At 37.4% G+C, this 16,890-nt stretch overlaps 1 protein-coding gene across 1 annotated transcript in view; it reads right to left on the bottom strand.

The window, feature by feature from the left end:
- Positions 1-6,163: 6,163 nt before the first annotated feature.
- The window catches only part of NOM1 (nucleolar protein with MIF4G domain 1), a 96,074-nt gene continuing 85,347 nt past the window's right edge, over positions 6,164-16,890 (bottom strand). Inside the window, exon 11 of the mRNA XM_053713823.1 lies at positions 6,164-8,606. Coding sequence (XP_053569798.1) covers positions 8,429-8,606 — 178 coding nt within the window. The 3' untranslated portion in view covers positions 6,164-8,428. The remainder of the gene's footprint in view (positions 8,607-16,890) is intronic.

The following is a 16,890-nucleotide window of genomic DNA, read 5'->3' as shown; positions in this document are numbered from 1 at the left end:
AAGCTGACAATTAATGTGTTGCACACCTTGTTTTTCCCTGCTCAATGGCAAATTACTACAGCTCTATTGGTGGAGAGAGACAAGCCTCCAAAAGTTTGACAATAATGGAGATCAATTGAAACGGGACCATTTGTGTGCAGCTAGATGCCAGCATTGAATAGCTGCTAATTAAGCAAAGGATAACAAGAGAATTAAGCAAATTTGATAATAATGAATCGTAAAGTTGTTTAAAATCACATGTGCTATCTGAATCATGAACTTTGGGTTTCATGTCCCATTAGGGTGCTGCCAAGTTCTTCCACATGCCCTTCCTATGTTGTGACGTCGTATAAGAACTGGACAGTTTCCTGCCCGCTCCCTAACTCTAGGTTGAGGAAACTCCTGTAACACAACTGTGAGCTGAACTTATAAGAACAGATCATTTGCAGTACAGACACAATGCTGCCTTTAGGGCCACCAGAGGGTGCACTTCTGCCAACTCTCTTTTCTGGAATGCAACATTGATTTCATCTACCTTTTGTTTTAGATGTGGTGCTCTGCACCCATCTAATTCAGCTGCAGCAGTTCTTACTTGCATCTTTACCACCTTTATTAACAGTTAAAGGGACATTGTATACTAGATTTATCTTTGCATAAATGTTTTGTAGATAATCTATTTATATAGCCCATCTGGGAGTGTTTTTTGTAAAAATGTATAGTTTTGCTTATTTTTTTTAATAACATTGTGCTGATTTTTAGACTCCTAACCAAGCCCCACAGTGTCAGATGTATACGCGCGTTTTGCAGAGTCCTGCAGGCTCTAGTTTATGTTATCCGTCTTTTAATATGCAGGAAAGGGGTGAGGTGGGGAGTGTCTGCTCTATTTGTTTCCCCAGCCCCTTTCAGTAGGTGTCCCAGCCAAACCTTATTAACAGTGCTAAACTGGGAGCTTCTAAGTTTTTTTTAAAAAATGTATACTGGATTTTTAAATCAGCATCGGTGCATAGTCCTCTTTATAGTAGTGTCTATTACATGCAGTTATATGAAAATGGGTGTATACTGTCCCTTTAAGTATTAAGTTAAGCATATCATAATACTTTGCTTTCCACTACTCATTACTATATTGCAACTGCTTTTTATTCATACTACAAGATTAAAAAAAAACACACAAAAAAAAACACTGTATAACATTACATAATCTATAATTTCACAAGGAAATATATATATCCTAGTTGGAAGATTACAGATTTACAAATTATTTTATTTTCTGAAATACCTAACTTCTATTTACTTGTGACATTGCAAGTAGACATGCACATTTATTTTTGTATCAATATTATTATTATCAGTTATTTGTAGAGCGCCAACAGATTCTGCAGCGCTATAAACAGTCGGAATACAAGGAAACATTTATAGGGATCAAACAGTTAGAGGGCCCTGCCAGGAGTTGCACTGTTGTAGTCAGCTCTTAAGAAGGTGATCTACAAACAGCAGGACTCTTAGGCTTACATGCTAAGGGGGTTCCAGGGGATAGCAATCCAATGAATCCCAGCCACATGAGAGCATGGTTGTTCAGCCTAGCTCTATAATTGGAAGGGATCAAAGTGATTCAGATTTTCAGCACTTATGTGACTTGAATACATTGGAAACTCTAGCAGAAGAAAGTGTAGAAGATAGGTTTGTCCCTAGTCAATACCCTATTTCCATTCCTACTTTAGATATTGACTCTGATCCTCTCATATGCCCTAATTCCCTTTCCAACTCTTTCTCTAATTTTATGCCTAATTGTGAAACACGACTGTGCACTCCTAAATTTAAGAAAAAGTCCACCTTTTACCCGATACAGAGCAGAGGGAATATAATAGAAAAGTTCCAGAATAGGGTGGAACAAGATCTGACGAAGTTATATTACACTCAGACCAACACCAAATATAACTTAACATATAATGAAAAAGAAGTACTAAAAAAATTGGCACAGAACAAAGATTTGGTGATACGTGCCGCAGATAAAGGAGGCACAGTAGTGGTTCAAAATAGGGATGATTTTGTTAAAGAAGCACTAAGACAATTGAATAACCCATTAAATTATAGGACACTAACTAACGATCCTACTAAAATCTTTAATAGAAAGCTGAGGGATTTAGTTGATGATGGTGTTGAAATGGGCTTCATTGACTCAGACACAAGTGCGTACTTACTGGTTACCAATCCAAAAATACCTACATTTAATCACCTGCCAAAAGTACATAAGAGTACAGAGAATGTGGTAGGAAGACCTATAGTAAGTGGAATAGGGTCATTTTCAGAACATCTGTCAGAATGGCTAGATAATATTCTACAACCAATGGTCTTAGATCTTTGGAGCCATGTAAAAGATACAAAACATATATTACAGATAATTTCAGATATAGAGTGGGATGACAAGTTCACTTGGCTTACAGTGGACGTCCAATCCCTCTATTCCTCAATACCACATGAGTGTGGATTACAAGCAATAGCCTTTTTTATGAGAAAGTATTATGGTAACAACTCAGACTACTGTGAATTTGTTGTAAGGGTCACAGATTTCCTTTTGAAACACAACTATTTCTCTTTTGAGGGGGTTTTCTATCTTCAAATATGCGGCACCGCCATGGGGGCAAAGTTTGCGCCCTCATATGCCAACCTATTTTTGGGTTGGTGGGAGCGGTGCAGCATATTTGGAGATGGAAACCCTTACAGGGAGAATATAGTGATATATAAACGCTTCATAGATGACCTGCTTTTCATTTGGCAAGGAGACTATGAAAAAATGAAAATGTTTGTAGAAGGCTTGAACATAAATAATGTAGGTCTAAGATTTACTTCAGAACATGACTCTAAACAGATTAACTATCTGGATGTCACACTCAGTGGAACAAAAGGGAAACTTGTTAAATCAACAGTATATAGAAAGCCCATAGCTGGCAACACTCTGTTACATGCATCAAGCTGTCATCCAGTAAGCACGTTCAGAGGGATAGCAAAAGGACAGTATACACGACTCAAACGGAATTGTTCTGATGATAACAGTTACCGTGAACAATCCACTCTATTAACAGAGAGGTTAAAACAGAGAGGGTATCAGAGAAATCTCATAGATTCAGCGAAAAAATCTGTAATAAAATTGAACAGAAATGATTTATTAGAAAAAGAGAGAAGGGGTAAAGAAATGAAAACCCAATCTAACGACTTATTGTTTGTAACAACATATAGTAGTCAATACTCTAAAATTTGCAACATAATAAGGAAACATCTCCCTCTTTTAAGAGCGGATGATGGCTTAGCAGATATCAATATTAAAGATTGTAGGTTTGCATATAAAAGAAACATGAGCATAGGAAATATGGTTGCACCAACAAAACTACCCAGTAAGAAATTGACACAGGACTCATCCTGGTTGACATCTAGAGGCATGTACAGATGCCACTATACTAATTGTGTGGCCTGTGCAAAAGTAGACACAGGGGTAAGCTTCATCTCCACACACACAGGACAAGAGTATCAGAAATATATGTGTATGAACTGCAGGTCCACGTTTATTATTTACCTTATAACCTGTAGAGATTGTCAAAAACAGTACGTAGGGCTCACAATTAGAGAGGTTAAAACAAGGATAAGGGAACATCTCTCTTCAATAAAAACTGGGTTAGCTAGTACACCATTAGTACAACATTTTGTTACAGTTCACAATCAGGATACTAGTAGCTTCACATGGACCGCCATAGAAAGAATCCCTCCACAAAAGAATGGTGGGGATAGAGAAACAATTCTAGGTAGACAGGAAGTATTTTGGATTTTTAAGTTAAAAACCAGGGTGCCAAATGGTTTCAACTCAGATTATGACCTCATGAATTTTTGGCAATGATAGATTAGGTATGTAAGTAAGGCTTTCTTTAAATAGGAATAGATACATTACCAACAATAATGTCTAAAATAATTCTTCTTTATACACTTAGGATAACATTGAAAAGTTTTTATAAAGAATTATTATAGATTGGGAAAATTATGTGTACCTATAGGGTTCTGTTTTTTTAAAAATTGAAATCTATACAGAAATTTACCTTATGCAATTCTTGAATAGCAGGGAAATATCTCTTAACTTAAACTAGGTAAACCGCTAAGTATATGTCTAATAAAATTAGACCAAAAGAATTTTTCTGACATTAGACATTAGATAAGAGAAACAAGTAGATATAGCACATCTGAAGTGATTAGAAATAGAATAAGTTGTTTCTAAATATATTACTATTGTTGCTAAAATCCCAAAAAATAGGTATATAACTCTGCACTTCTAAATTGTTCAAATGACAGGGGAAATAAAGGGTTAAAATACCTGCAATGTGGAAAAACCAACAGGTGTTATATAATTGGTAATTAGGTTGCAACCTATTGGATTAGTCTGTTGCTTTTAAAAGTGTCAGTTTTAGCATACTGGACAGCAGCTTATGAGGACGGCTTTCCAAGCCGAAACATGTAAGGCTGTTGTCATCAGACAGTCCTATGTCATTTATTTGTTTGTGCCCATCTTGTAACAAGATTTTAAAGACACTAAGGTGTTATAAATAAAATTGGAATTTTTAACTCTACATAGTGCCGGTGCTCCTATTTTCCACTTTGAACTATAATTTCACAAGGAAATATATATATCCTAGTTGGAAGATTACAGATTTACAAATTATTTTATTTTCTGAAATACCTAACTTCTATTTACTTGTGACATTGCAAGTAGACATGCACATTTATTTTTGTATCAATATTATTATTATCAGTTATTTGTAGAGCGCCAACAGATTCTGCAGCGCTATAAACAGTCGGAATACAAGGAAACATTTATAGGGATCAAACAGTTAGAGGGCCCTGCCAGGAGTTGCACTGTTGTAGTCAGCTCTTAAGAAGGTGATCTACAAACAGCAGGACTCTTAGGCTTACATGCTAAGGGGGTTCCAGGGGATAGCAATGGAGGAGAGAAACTGGTATAAAGAAGGGTTAGTGTAGGTTGTATGCGTTCCTGAACAGTAGAGTCTTTAGGGAGCACTTGAAGTTTTCAAAACTAGGTGAGAGTCTTGTGGAGTGAGGCAGAGAGTTCCACATGATGGGAGCCAGTATGGAGAAGTCCTGTAAACGGTTGTGTGAGGAGGTAACAAGAGAGGAGGATAATAGGAGGTTATGAGCAGAGCGAAGGGGACAGGAGGGAGAGTATCTGGAGACAAGGTCTGAGATATAGAGCAGTGCAGTTGAGGGCTTTGTATGTCAGAATGAGAATTTTTTGTTTAATCCTAGAGGCAAGAGGAAGCCAGTGAAGGGATTGGCAGAGAGGTGCAGCAGATGAAGAGCGACGTGTAAGGAAGATGAGCCTGGCAGAGGCATTCATTATGGATTGTAAAGGAGCTAGGCGGCAGCTGGGGAGACCGGAGAGTACAGAGTTGCACTAATCGAGGCGGGAAAGGATGAGAGAGTGGATTAAAATCTTAGTTGTGTCTTGTGTAAGGAAGTGTCTAATTTTGAGATGTTTTTAAGGTGGAAGCGGCAGGATTTAGCCAAGGACTGAATGTGAGGAGTGAAAGAAAGATCTGAGTCAAGTGTGACCCCAAGACATCGGGCATGCGGGGAAGGGGTAATGATGGAGTTGTCGACAGTTATAGAGAGATTGGGGGTGGAGATTTTGGAAGAAGTAGGGAAAATAAGGAGATCAGTTTTGGAGAGATTTAGCTTAAAGGTAGTGAGAGGACATCCAGGAAGAGATGTGAGAAAGACAGTTAGTGACACGGGTTAGCAAGAAAGGAGATAGATCTAGTGCAGAGAAGTAGATTTGGGTGTTGTCGGCATACAAATGATATTGGAACCCGTGGGACTTTATTAGGGAACTGAATGACTTGTAGATTGAGAAGAGCAGGGGACCAAGGACAGAGCCTTGCGGTACCCCAACAACCTACATTTTTCTAGTTATTCAGAGTTTTTGTTTGCAAATAAATAACTTATGCCTAACTATTTAAAAAATTTATAACAAAATAGTTGATTTATTTGTTAAAATAAAATGATGTATATTGTTGAATATTAAATAGACCAACATTTATTGAATCACTCATTTTTTAATTAGTTATTAGTGCTATTCATTTATGAACGAACACTGTGAATATAGAAAAAAACAGTTATTCAGATCATGTAGGTCTAAATTAATTTTATTTATTTATTATTTTTTTTGTGGGGGGGTGGTTAGTGAAACCCCAATGAAAACATATGATAACCGATTTTTTATATTAAAAAGTTCAAAAAAGCTACCAAACAGAAAAACATATATTAAGTACAATTGCACCACAGTACACTTTTATGGTAAAGGTTCTAAACATAATGTTTCCAACGAATCAGCATTGCAATGTGAAAACAAGGGCAAACTTGGGTTATTTTTGGCTTTTTTTCCAAACCAATACAAACCATTAGAATATCAACCATTTGAATTAACAAAACTGATCTAGAAAAAGTTGAACATACAATTATAAAAAAAAGACATTTATAATGGCCATAAAAGTCCAGAAATAAAATGCTCTATGTATTCTTACATATAACCATGTGTTTAATCGCATAAAACAAATAATACCAAATCATGACATGTACAAATTAATACATATTTAGCAATTTATAATTAGCCTGTTTAACCTTCCAAACACTGTTACCATAAATAAATTATCTAAGTTGTCTATAAACTGTATGGTTTAAAAGGGTTCATTTGAGAAATATTTTTAACTTAGCAATAAAACAATTTATTTAAAAAAATGTATTTATTTATTAACATGTGAAATGAAGGGGTCACATTCTTTTAACTAGTTCATTATACTTTTAGTATATAAAAAAAAATATCACAATTTTTTTAGTCTCAAGGAGCGAATATTTTGTTCTATTTTATTAGCTTAAATGAAGTGGAATGACGGAGAAGGGGGGTTTCTGTGGAACTGTGAACAATACTTCAAAACGATTTCACATGATCTGATATTAGTCATTAGGGATGTGCAATACATTCAGCTCTTTTTCGGCACCGTATATATTCATAAAATAGTGTAAATACATAACTACCTGTATATGCACAGATATATGGGTTTTATTTTTGTGTGAATATATCCAGGTCCGATATGAGCCAAATCCCTAATAGTTATCCATCTATCTTCCAACCTACCACAGCTTCTAATGACTTGATAACTTAAATTATATATTGTATATGATTTTCACTGCTCATAACTACTTCCACAACATAACAGAAAAGTGTTTTTTAAATTGTCACAAACTGCAATCTTGCAATACATTCTAATAACTTGTTTTTGCTTTGCTAAGAGGTAGTTTTAATCTATACCAGCATTTTAATTTTAAAGAGTTTTTTTTTGTTATTCACTTATATTGTATTATACTGCTAGCCTTCTGTCAAAGTCTATGTAAAAGATGCCAACGTAAGTCTTTAAGAGGCCAACACTGTTGAATTAGAAAAGTTTAAAAACTTTTGAAAAACTGCTTGAAAAGCACTTTCTGACGGTTTATCTGACATTTCGGGGTGTTAGTGCTCCACAAAAGAGCTTGGAAATCAAGTTATAAATGGGTAAAAGGTTTTTTGGCATGGATTGGAAAAGCTTTGAATAGAAAACTCTGCAAATAGTAATGCAAGGCAGGTTTCTAATTCAGAGCTACCATCATAAACTAAATTTAATTATGTGCAAAACAAATACATTTATAGCATAGATAAACCTGTCACCATGGCTGTTTTAATGTGGATTTTTATAAATGAAAGTAGGTCAAGTTTGACATTGGTCTTGCACCAGTTAAATGGAGAGGAGGCAGAAAATATAATGTCTTTGATGTGACAGAACTCTTTACCACAACCAGTAGATTGCGCCCTATTTATTATAACTTTTTTATTCTTCTCTTTCTGGTAGGATTCGCTGTATATATTTCCTGCTGTATGTGTATACGTGGGTTTGTAATAAAACAACTAATGCCATATAACTGGCTACTTAACACTTAAAGTTTGTTTAAAAAAACATCTTTGATCAGTAGAAGTAAAAAAAAAAAAAAATCTGGCTCCTAAATGGAAATAAAAAAAATAATCAATGTGGCTATTCCGCTGGAAACGGTTGGACACTTTATTAAGATTGTCCTGAACTGAAAACAGAATTTCACAATTCCAACAGCACACACGTATCTCTGTAACTAAATATTACAGGTTAGGTATCTTATATCCAGTAAGGCACTGCGCCGAGCTGAGAAAGAGCTGGCATCTCAGAACAGTTATATTGCAGCAGATTTTCCTTCTTCTGTGTGCTGGATAGCATTTGTAACCACACATCCTATTAAATATCAGCTTATTAAATCTGCTGTATAACAATACAACGCAAGAGGCTGCTTTTTGCATTACTTTTTAAATGACGGTATTGAGGCGCTGTGTGCTCTAGAGTTGTAATCTGTTCTCCTTCGCTTGTAAAGCTTTGACTGCTAAATCTGCTCTCTGGCTCAGCAGTTCAGCCTCTTCTGTGCTCTTCTGCGCTCTGATGTTCTTCACCAAGAAATGTGTAATAAAAAGCTTTAAGCCTTCACGTAACATACCCAGCTTGGGATTCTCAGAAACTCTGAAAATGAAGAGCACTGTGTATTAAAAGTAATTGTAAATGAGCACACACTGACACACACTATTGAGTTTATTATTAAAAATGTCAAGCTTTTTTAATTCCCTGCTTGCAAATTATCAGGCACGTGAACTACAGAAAGAAAGAATAAAGAAAGAAAACTACATTTAATAATAGGTGCACTATATGACATATACTGCAAGAGGTTAAAGGGAAAGTAAAGTCAATATTTAAACTTTTATGATTCAGACAGAGCAGCCATTTTATGCAACTTTCTAATTTACTCCTATTATCATTTTCTTTCATATAGGTGGCGAGAGTCCATGAGCTAGTGACATATGGGCTATACATTCCTACCAGGAGGGGGCAACGTTTCCCAAACCTCAAATGCCTATAAATACACCTCCCTCATACCTCAGTTTTACAAACTTTGCCTCCTTAGGAGGTGGTGAAACATGATGTGCTGATTTCTTCAGTGAAAGGCGCTTCTAAGCATATTGAAGCCCAGTTCCGCTCTAAGTGCAGTGTTTGTCTGAGGGATGTGAAGGGAGTATTGTCTGATGATACCATGTTTTCGACTATGGAAAAGCTTTTTATAAGGCTCTCTGTAAATCGGTTGCAGGGTTCATCTGCTGCCCCCTTTATAGATCGACAATATACATTTGTACTATTACCTCTGCTGATATGTTTCAGTACTGGTTTGGCTGTCTACTAAATGTGGATGGGTGTCGTACACGGTAAGTATATACTTTTATTATATAAGGCACTCTCAGCTATGGATTGGGCACTTTTTAAGTAAAGTTGTTATATACTGTTTGTATACATGCCTTGAGTCAGTAATTCAGTGCTCTTTTACAGCGACTTTATTTGTGGCTAAATATTTGTCAAGGTTGGTAGAGTTTGTGAAACATACAGCTTTTTTTTTGGAGCTAGTAATTTGTTTATAAATTTAGATGCTAAGTATTATGTTAGCCTCATGGAATGTTGATAATCACATTTTATGCAGCTATAATAAAAGTATCTATTAGGCTTTATTTAGGATCATTTTTGTTTTTTTGTATATACAATCAAACTTCTTACCTGCTTTTTAGAGTGATAGGTGTATTATAAATCCTAAGCTTTGCATGTCGCGCATGTGATGATGCTATTTATGTCATAGTGTGACTTGTCATCATATTGCGCCGTTTTTTTTGTGTTTCCTCTGATTCAGAGGATGCCACGTCAGAGACAGATATAGACAAATCTTTTTTATTTAAGTTAGAATATATTCGTTCTCTCTTAAAGTGAAGGTAAACTTACATTTATGCCTATCCAGGATTTCATTGGTTTCACAAAATCAATATCACTTTCATTCATGATTCTTTCTAAATCTAATTACAAACCGAGTTATCATCATTATCGTTCCATTTGCGATTGTACACAAATGCAACCCTTAATTTGTATTTTTTTTTTGCTGCCGATCACATTTCTGTAGCAGCCAATTGAATTTCTGGCCGTTAGGTGCCCGTCAGTGCACGTCATCCGCATATTTGACCATGTGCGCATGCACTATTGTTGGCTTCCGTGAGCGTTCACGATTCGCGCATGCGTATTCCAAATATTCAGGAATCCATCATAGAACTTGCCCATTCTCGCTTGCGCAGAACACTGTAAAATCGGCAATCGGCGCATGCGCTGTTTCACTGAGCCTCGTGAACGCGCTTTAGGAAGACGTAGAAAGCGGGTGGGACCGCTCTCTATGTCAAACACAAGAAAAGCCGGAACTGGTGTGTGGGAGGAGTTAGAGATCGCATAGGTAGGGAGATAACAATGTAAAAATAAGAAAATTGTGAAAAAAAAGAAGAAAAAAAAGTTAGCGATTAGATTAGGGTAATATTAAAGAATGCATTCCTGTATTTCATATGCTGAAACTTAACCTTCACTTTAAAGGAAGTTTTGTTTACTTTGGGCATTGAGGAGTCTAAACATCCTGATGATAAGCTAGTAATTGTCTAAATTCTGTATTTAAGACTACTGTTATTACTCCTCAAGTATTTACTATTCCTGACACTATCTCTAATGTAATTGCTAAAGAATGGTCTAAGCTTGGTACCTCTTTTAACCCTTCTTCTAGGTTTAAGAAATTGCACCCTTTCACTGTAGCCATTTTAGAACTTTGGAAAACAGTTCCTAAAGTTGATGGGGCAATTTTCACTCTTGCCAGATATACTACTATTCCAATGGAAGACAGTATTTCTTTTAAGGATCCTCCAGATAGGAAGTTTGTAACTTATCTAAGAAGGGAATATTTTCCTACTGGCTATTTTCTTAGACCTGTTATATCTAGTGTTGATGTTGATGCTGCTTCTACTTTTTGATTGGACAGTTTAGCACAGCAGTTGTCTTCAGATTCTGAACATTCTTACATTATTGTTTTACTTCAACATACAAATCATTTTATTTATGATGCTATATTTGATGTTATGAAGATCAATGTAAAATCCATATCTTTAGCTTGTAGAAGAGCTTTATGGCTTAATCCTGGAATGCTGACATGGTGTCTACATTATTATCTCCACTGTTATTGGGGGCTAAGGTAGTCTTTCTGCCCCAAGACATGAAATCTAAGGGTAATTTTTAAGCTCCCATAATTTTTGTTTCTTTTGTCAGAATAGAGAACGGAAAACCACTCCTTCCCCTAAGGCTTCTGGCTCTAATTGGAGACCATCTCCGAAATGGAATAAATCCAAGTCTTATAAGAAACCAAATCCTGCCCCTAAACCTATATGAAGGTGTGGCCCTCAAGCCAGTTCTTCTGGTAAGGGGCAGACTAAGCTATTTCAAAGAGTTTGGACAGACTGTCCAAAATCAGTCGATTCAGAATATAATTTCTCAGGGATATCAAATAGGATTCAGAATAAGACCTCCTTTGGGAAGATTCTTTCTTACTCATGTACTAAAAAACCCAGTAAAATCTCAAGCTTTTTCTGAAATGTGTTTCAGATCTAGAACTTTAAGGGGTAATTATTCCCGTTCAACAGCAGGAACATGAATTGGGGTTTTTATTCAAATCTATTCATTGTACCAAAGAAGGAAGATTCCTGCAGACCAATTTTGGATCTGAAAACTTTAAATCTTTTTGTAATAGTCCCAACTTTCAAGACAGTGGCTATAAGGACTATTCTGCCTTTTGTTCAGCAAGGTCACTTCATGTCCTCAATAGACTTACAGGAAACTTACCTTCACAATCTGATTCATCCAGATCACTATTGTTTTCTGAGATTCTCTTTTCTAAACAAGTATTACCAATTTGTCGCTCTTCTGTTTGGCCTTGCAACAGCACCAAGAATATTCTTAATAATTTTGGGTGCCCTATCTGTAATCAGAGAGCAGGGTATTGCAGTGTTTGCTTATTTGGACGATATCTTGGTACTAGCTCAATATATTTCAAAATAGGGATAGAGTCATGGACACTGAATATAACAGGAAAGAGACGTTTGAGATTGGTTTCAGCTTGTCGAAACCTTCAGGCTCTTATCATTCCCTTCAGTGGCTATGTGCATGGAAGTTTTAGGTCTCATGACTGCAGCATCGGAAGCAATCTTTTTTGCTTGTTTTGTTTTCATATAAGACCTATATAACTTTTCATGTGGCACCAATGGTGCAGGGATTACACTCAGATATCACAACTGATATACTTAAATCCCAACAATCAACTCTCTCTGACTTGGTGGTTAAACCATCCCTTTATTGTTCAAGGGGTCTCCTTTGTTCGTCCTACCTGGACTGTGATCACAACAGATGCACGTCTCACAAGTTGGGGAGCTATTTGGGGGTCTCTGACAGCACAAGGAGTTTGGAATCCTTGAGAGGCGAAGTTACCAATCTATGTCTTAGAACGTGCTATTTTCAGAGCTCTTCAGGCCTGGCCTCTATTAAAGAGAGAATCATATATTCGGTTTCAAACAGACAATGTCCCAACAGTGGCATATGTCAATCATCAATGGGGGGGACTCGCAGTCCCCAGCAATGAAAGAAGTATCTCTAATACTTTCTTGGCGGAATTCAACTCTTATCTAATCACTGTGATTCATATACCAGGTATAGACAATTGGGAAGCGGATTATCTCAGCCGTCAGACTTTACAGCCGGGGGAGTGGTCTCTACATCCAGATGTGTTCTATCAGATTGTGCAGATGTGGGGTCTTCCAGACATAGATCTGAAGGCCTCTTATCTAAACAAGAAACTTCCCAGATACCTCTCCAGGTCCAGGGATCCTCAGGCGTAATTGATGGATGCTCTAGCAGTTCCATGGTTTTACCAACCTGCTTACATTTTTCCACCTCTGGCTCTTCTTCCAAGAGTGATCTCAAAGATCATAAGGGAACAATCTTATGTGTTTCTTATAGCACCAGCATGGCCTCACAGGTTTTGGTATGCGGACCTTGTATGAATGTCCAGTTGCCAACCTTGGTCACTTCCACTAAGACCAGACCTTCTGTCTCAAGGCCTGTTTTTCCATCTGGATCTCAAATCTCAAAATTTGAAGGCATGGAAATTGAACGCTTAGTCCTTAGTCATAGAGGTTTCTCTGACTCGGTTATTAACACTATGATACAGGCTTGTAAGCCTGTTTAAAGGAAAATATAACACAAGGTTTGGAAAACCTATATTTCACAGTGTTCCACTCATGATTATTCTTGGCATTATTTTAGAATTCCTAGGATTGTACAGTTTCTTCAGGATGGTTTGGATAAAGGTTTGAAAGTATATCCCATACGTCACTAGCTCATGGACTCTCACCACCATTAAATAAATGAATTTATCAGGTAAGTTCTTACATAAATTATGTTTTTTCTTCGTTATCTTGTTATCGTTATTTAAAAAGCAGGAATGTAAAGCTTAGGATCCGGCTCAGTTTTGGTTCAGAACCTGGGTAACGCTTGCTGATTGTTGACTAAATATAGCCACCAATAAGCAAGTGCTATCCAGGGTGTACATAACTCATTCTAGAATCATTAACAGTAAGAGGTTTGAATGTGGCCTTTTCTTTACCCCTATGTTTATTAGGAACATCTTGATTTAGAGGTCCAAGAGCACCGCTCTATAAATATAGCAAGAAGGGAGAAATATGAGGACTGCTTATATATTAAATGTCTAACTCGATATCACAGGTCTACTGTCACATATACAGTTCTTTTCACATTGTATTTGCACCTGTATGTTATTTATACATTATATTTTTGACACAAAAAAGAATGAGAATTGCTTCTTTGGGTTTATTTTTGTATATGAAAAGATTTATCTGCTATTTGAAACCACAACCTAATGAAATGGGCAAGGAGAGTAGACCGCATTAGCTTATCTCTACATTTACACAAAATCCTCCTTATGGGCGCCATGTACTAAGGCGTCAATTTTTTCGCACAGACCGTATCGAAATAACCTGCCGGCATTCGCACCATGCGGATGGCACTTCGTTACATGAATGTACTAAAAACCAAGCCGTAAAATTTCGCGTCTATTGTGTGTCGAAGACAATCGGATTATTGATAACTTTGAAGCTTCGTTCGGCGCGAAAGAGCAAAGTTAAGAAGCAGTCTGCGACCTGATTGGTTTAGTTCTTTACCCACGTGACGATCTAGGTGTCATAATCGCCAGACAAGCGGCAACGTCTGGCTGCTGACATGTATAAGAATGTGCATTTTCCCAGAAATCTTAGAATATTGTTTATTTACTTTTCGGTATTCACTTTGACAAGATGGCTTGCTCCGGAGATTCTGCTACTTCTAAGAAGACTCGCAACCCTAACTTCTCGCATCAACAGAATGTTGTACTAGTTGTATTCTGCTATTTCATTGTAAAGTTGCATAATAGCTTCTCTATCCAAACGGAATCTCTGGATAATCTCTCGATCAGAAATGCTTTCCAAACCCATACGTGGAAGGAAAACTCTAGGGACTCTAATTCTTCTACCTCTCCTTCTCTGCAAGTTGTTAACCGGTGCCTGTATAGCCCTTCTTCCTCGTAATTGAATTAATCGGAAAAGAAACATGCGTAAAACTGTCTCCATCTTCATTCACTGATCCAAAAACCAATAATGCTACAATAGTAGTCTAGTCCTTTCACTTAAGTACTTCTACCTGGCGTCAGGTTGATAACCCCTATAGTTTTCTATTGTATTCGCTACCTAAATGGTCGCGAAGGAAATCACGCGAAGTTACAGTGAAAGTTGGAGCGGGCGGATTAGTTGTAACATTCATAATTTCCGATTACATCGAATTTACGTGCGATCGAACATGTAGTAAGTGGAAAAAGGCTTCGGAACGATGAGTTGAGTAAAATTACGATCGCTGATGAAAAATAGTGGTTTTTCGAGCAGATCGCAGATTGATACATACGAGAAGCAGATCGTGAGCGAATTTTGACGCGGAAATACAGACGGACGGTCACTTCGGAGCTTAGTACATGGCGCCCTAAGTCTCTATGAAACCAATATTTAGAACAATTGAAAAATTAACATTTTAGTACCTGTCTGCCCTTTAGTGGGAGCATTCTTTTTTTCATTCATGTTTGCATAACTTTCTATAACCAGTACTCAAGTATGTAACTATTCAGTATAGGTGGGGATACAATAGAAAAAAACCTGTGATTTCACATGACAAAGGAGTTAGTTAATTTAATACACTCCAGCAGATAAAAACAGAATTTATGTTTACCTGATAAATTTCTTTCTCCAACGGTGTGTCCGGTCCACGGCGTCATCCTTACTTGTGGGATATTCTCTTCCCCAACAGGAAATGGCAAAGAGCCCAGCAAAGCTGGTCACATGATCCCTCCTAGGCTCCGCCTACCCCAGTCATTCGACCGACGTTAAGGAGGAATAATAGCATAGGAGAAACCATATGGTACCGTGGTGACTGTAGTTAAAGAAAATAAATTATCAGACCTGATTAAAAAACCAGGGCGGGCCGTGGACCGGACACACCGTTGGAGAAAGAAATTTATCAGGTAAACATAAATTCTGTTTTCTCCAACATAGGTGTGTCCGGTCCACGGCGTCATCCTTACTTGTGGGAACCAATACCAAAGCTTTAGGACACGGATGAAGGGAGGGAGCAAATCAGGTCACCTAAATGGAAGGCACCACGGCTTGCAAAACCTTTCTCCCAAAAATAGCCTCAGAAGAAGCAAAAGTATCAAACTTGTAAAATTTGGTAAAAGTGTGCAGTGAAGACCAAGTCGCTGCCCTACATATCTGATCAACAGAAGCCTCGTTCTTGAAGGCCCATGTGGAAGCCACAGCCCTAGTGGAATGAGCTGTGATTCTTTCGGGAGGCTGCCGTCCGGCAGTCTCGTAAGCCAATCTGATGATGCTTTTAATCCAAAAGGAGAGAGAGGTAGAAGTTGCTTTTTGACCTCTCCTTTTACCTGAATAAACAACAAACAAGGAAGATGTTTGTCTAAAATCCTTTGTAGCATCTAAATAGAATTTTAGAGCGCGAACAACATCCAAATTGTGCAACAAGCGTTCCTTCTTTGAAACTGGTTTCGGACACAGAGAAGGTACGATAATCTCCTGGTTAATGTTTTTGTTAGAAACAACTTTTGGAAGAAAACCAGGTTTAGTACGTAAAACCACCTTATCTGCATGGAACACCAGATAAGGAGGAGAACACTGCAGAGCAGATAATTCTGAAACTCTTCTAGCAGAAGAAATTGCAACTAAAAACAAAACTTTCCAAGATAATAACTTAATATCAACGGAATGTAAGGGTTCAAACGGAACCCCCTGAAGAACTGAAAGAACTAAATTGAGACTCCAAGGAGGAGTCAAAGGTTTGTAAACAGGCTTGATTCTAACCAGAGCCTGAACAAAGGCTTGAACATCTGGCACAGCTGCCAGTTTTTTGTGAAGTAACACCGACAAGGCAGAAATCTGTCCCTTCAGGGAACTTGCCGATAATCCTTTTTCCAATCCTTCTTGAAGGAAGGATAGAATCCTAGGAATCTTAACCTTGTCCCAAGGGAATCCTTTAGATTCACACCAACAGATATATTTTTTCCAAATTTTGTGGTAAATCTTTCTAGTTACAGGCTTTCTGGCCTGAACAAGAGTATCGATAACAGAATCTGAGAAACCTCGCTTCGATAAAATCAAGCGTTCAATCTCCAAGCAGTCAGCTGGAGTGAAACCAGATTCGGATGTTCGAACGGACCCTGAACAAGAAGGTCTCGTCTCAAAGGTAGCTTCCAAGGTGGAGCCGATGACATATTCACCAGATCTGCATACCAAGTCCTGCGTGG

Source organism: Bombina bombina, chromosome 5 (assembly GCF_027579735.1).
Source record: "Bombina bombina isolate aBomBom1 chromosome 5, aBomBom1.pri, whole genome shotgun sequence".
NCBI lineage: Eukaryota > Metazoa > Chordata > Amphibia > Anura > Bombinatoridae > Bombina > Bombina bombina.
Note: the sequence above shows the minus strand (reverse complement) of the source record. Positions and strands in the feature narration are given on the sequence as shown.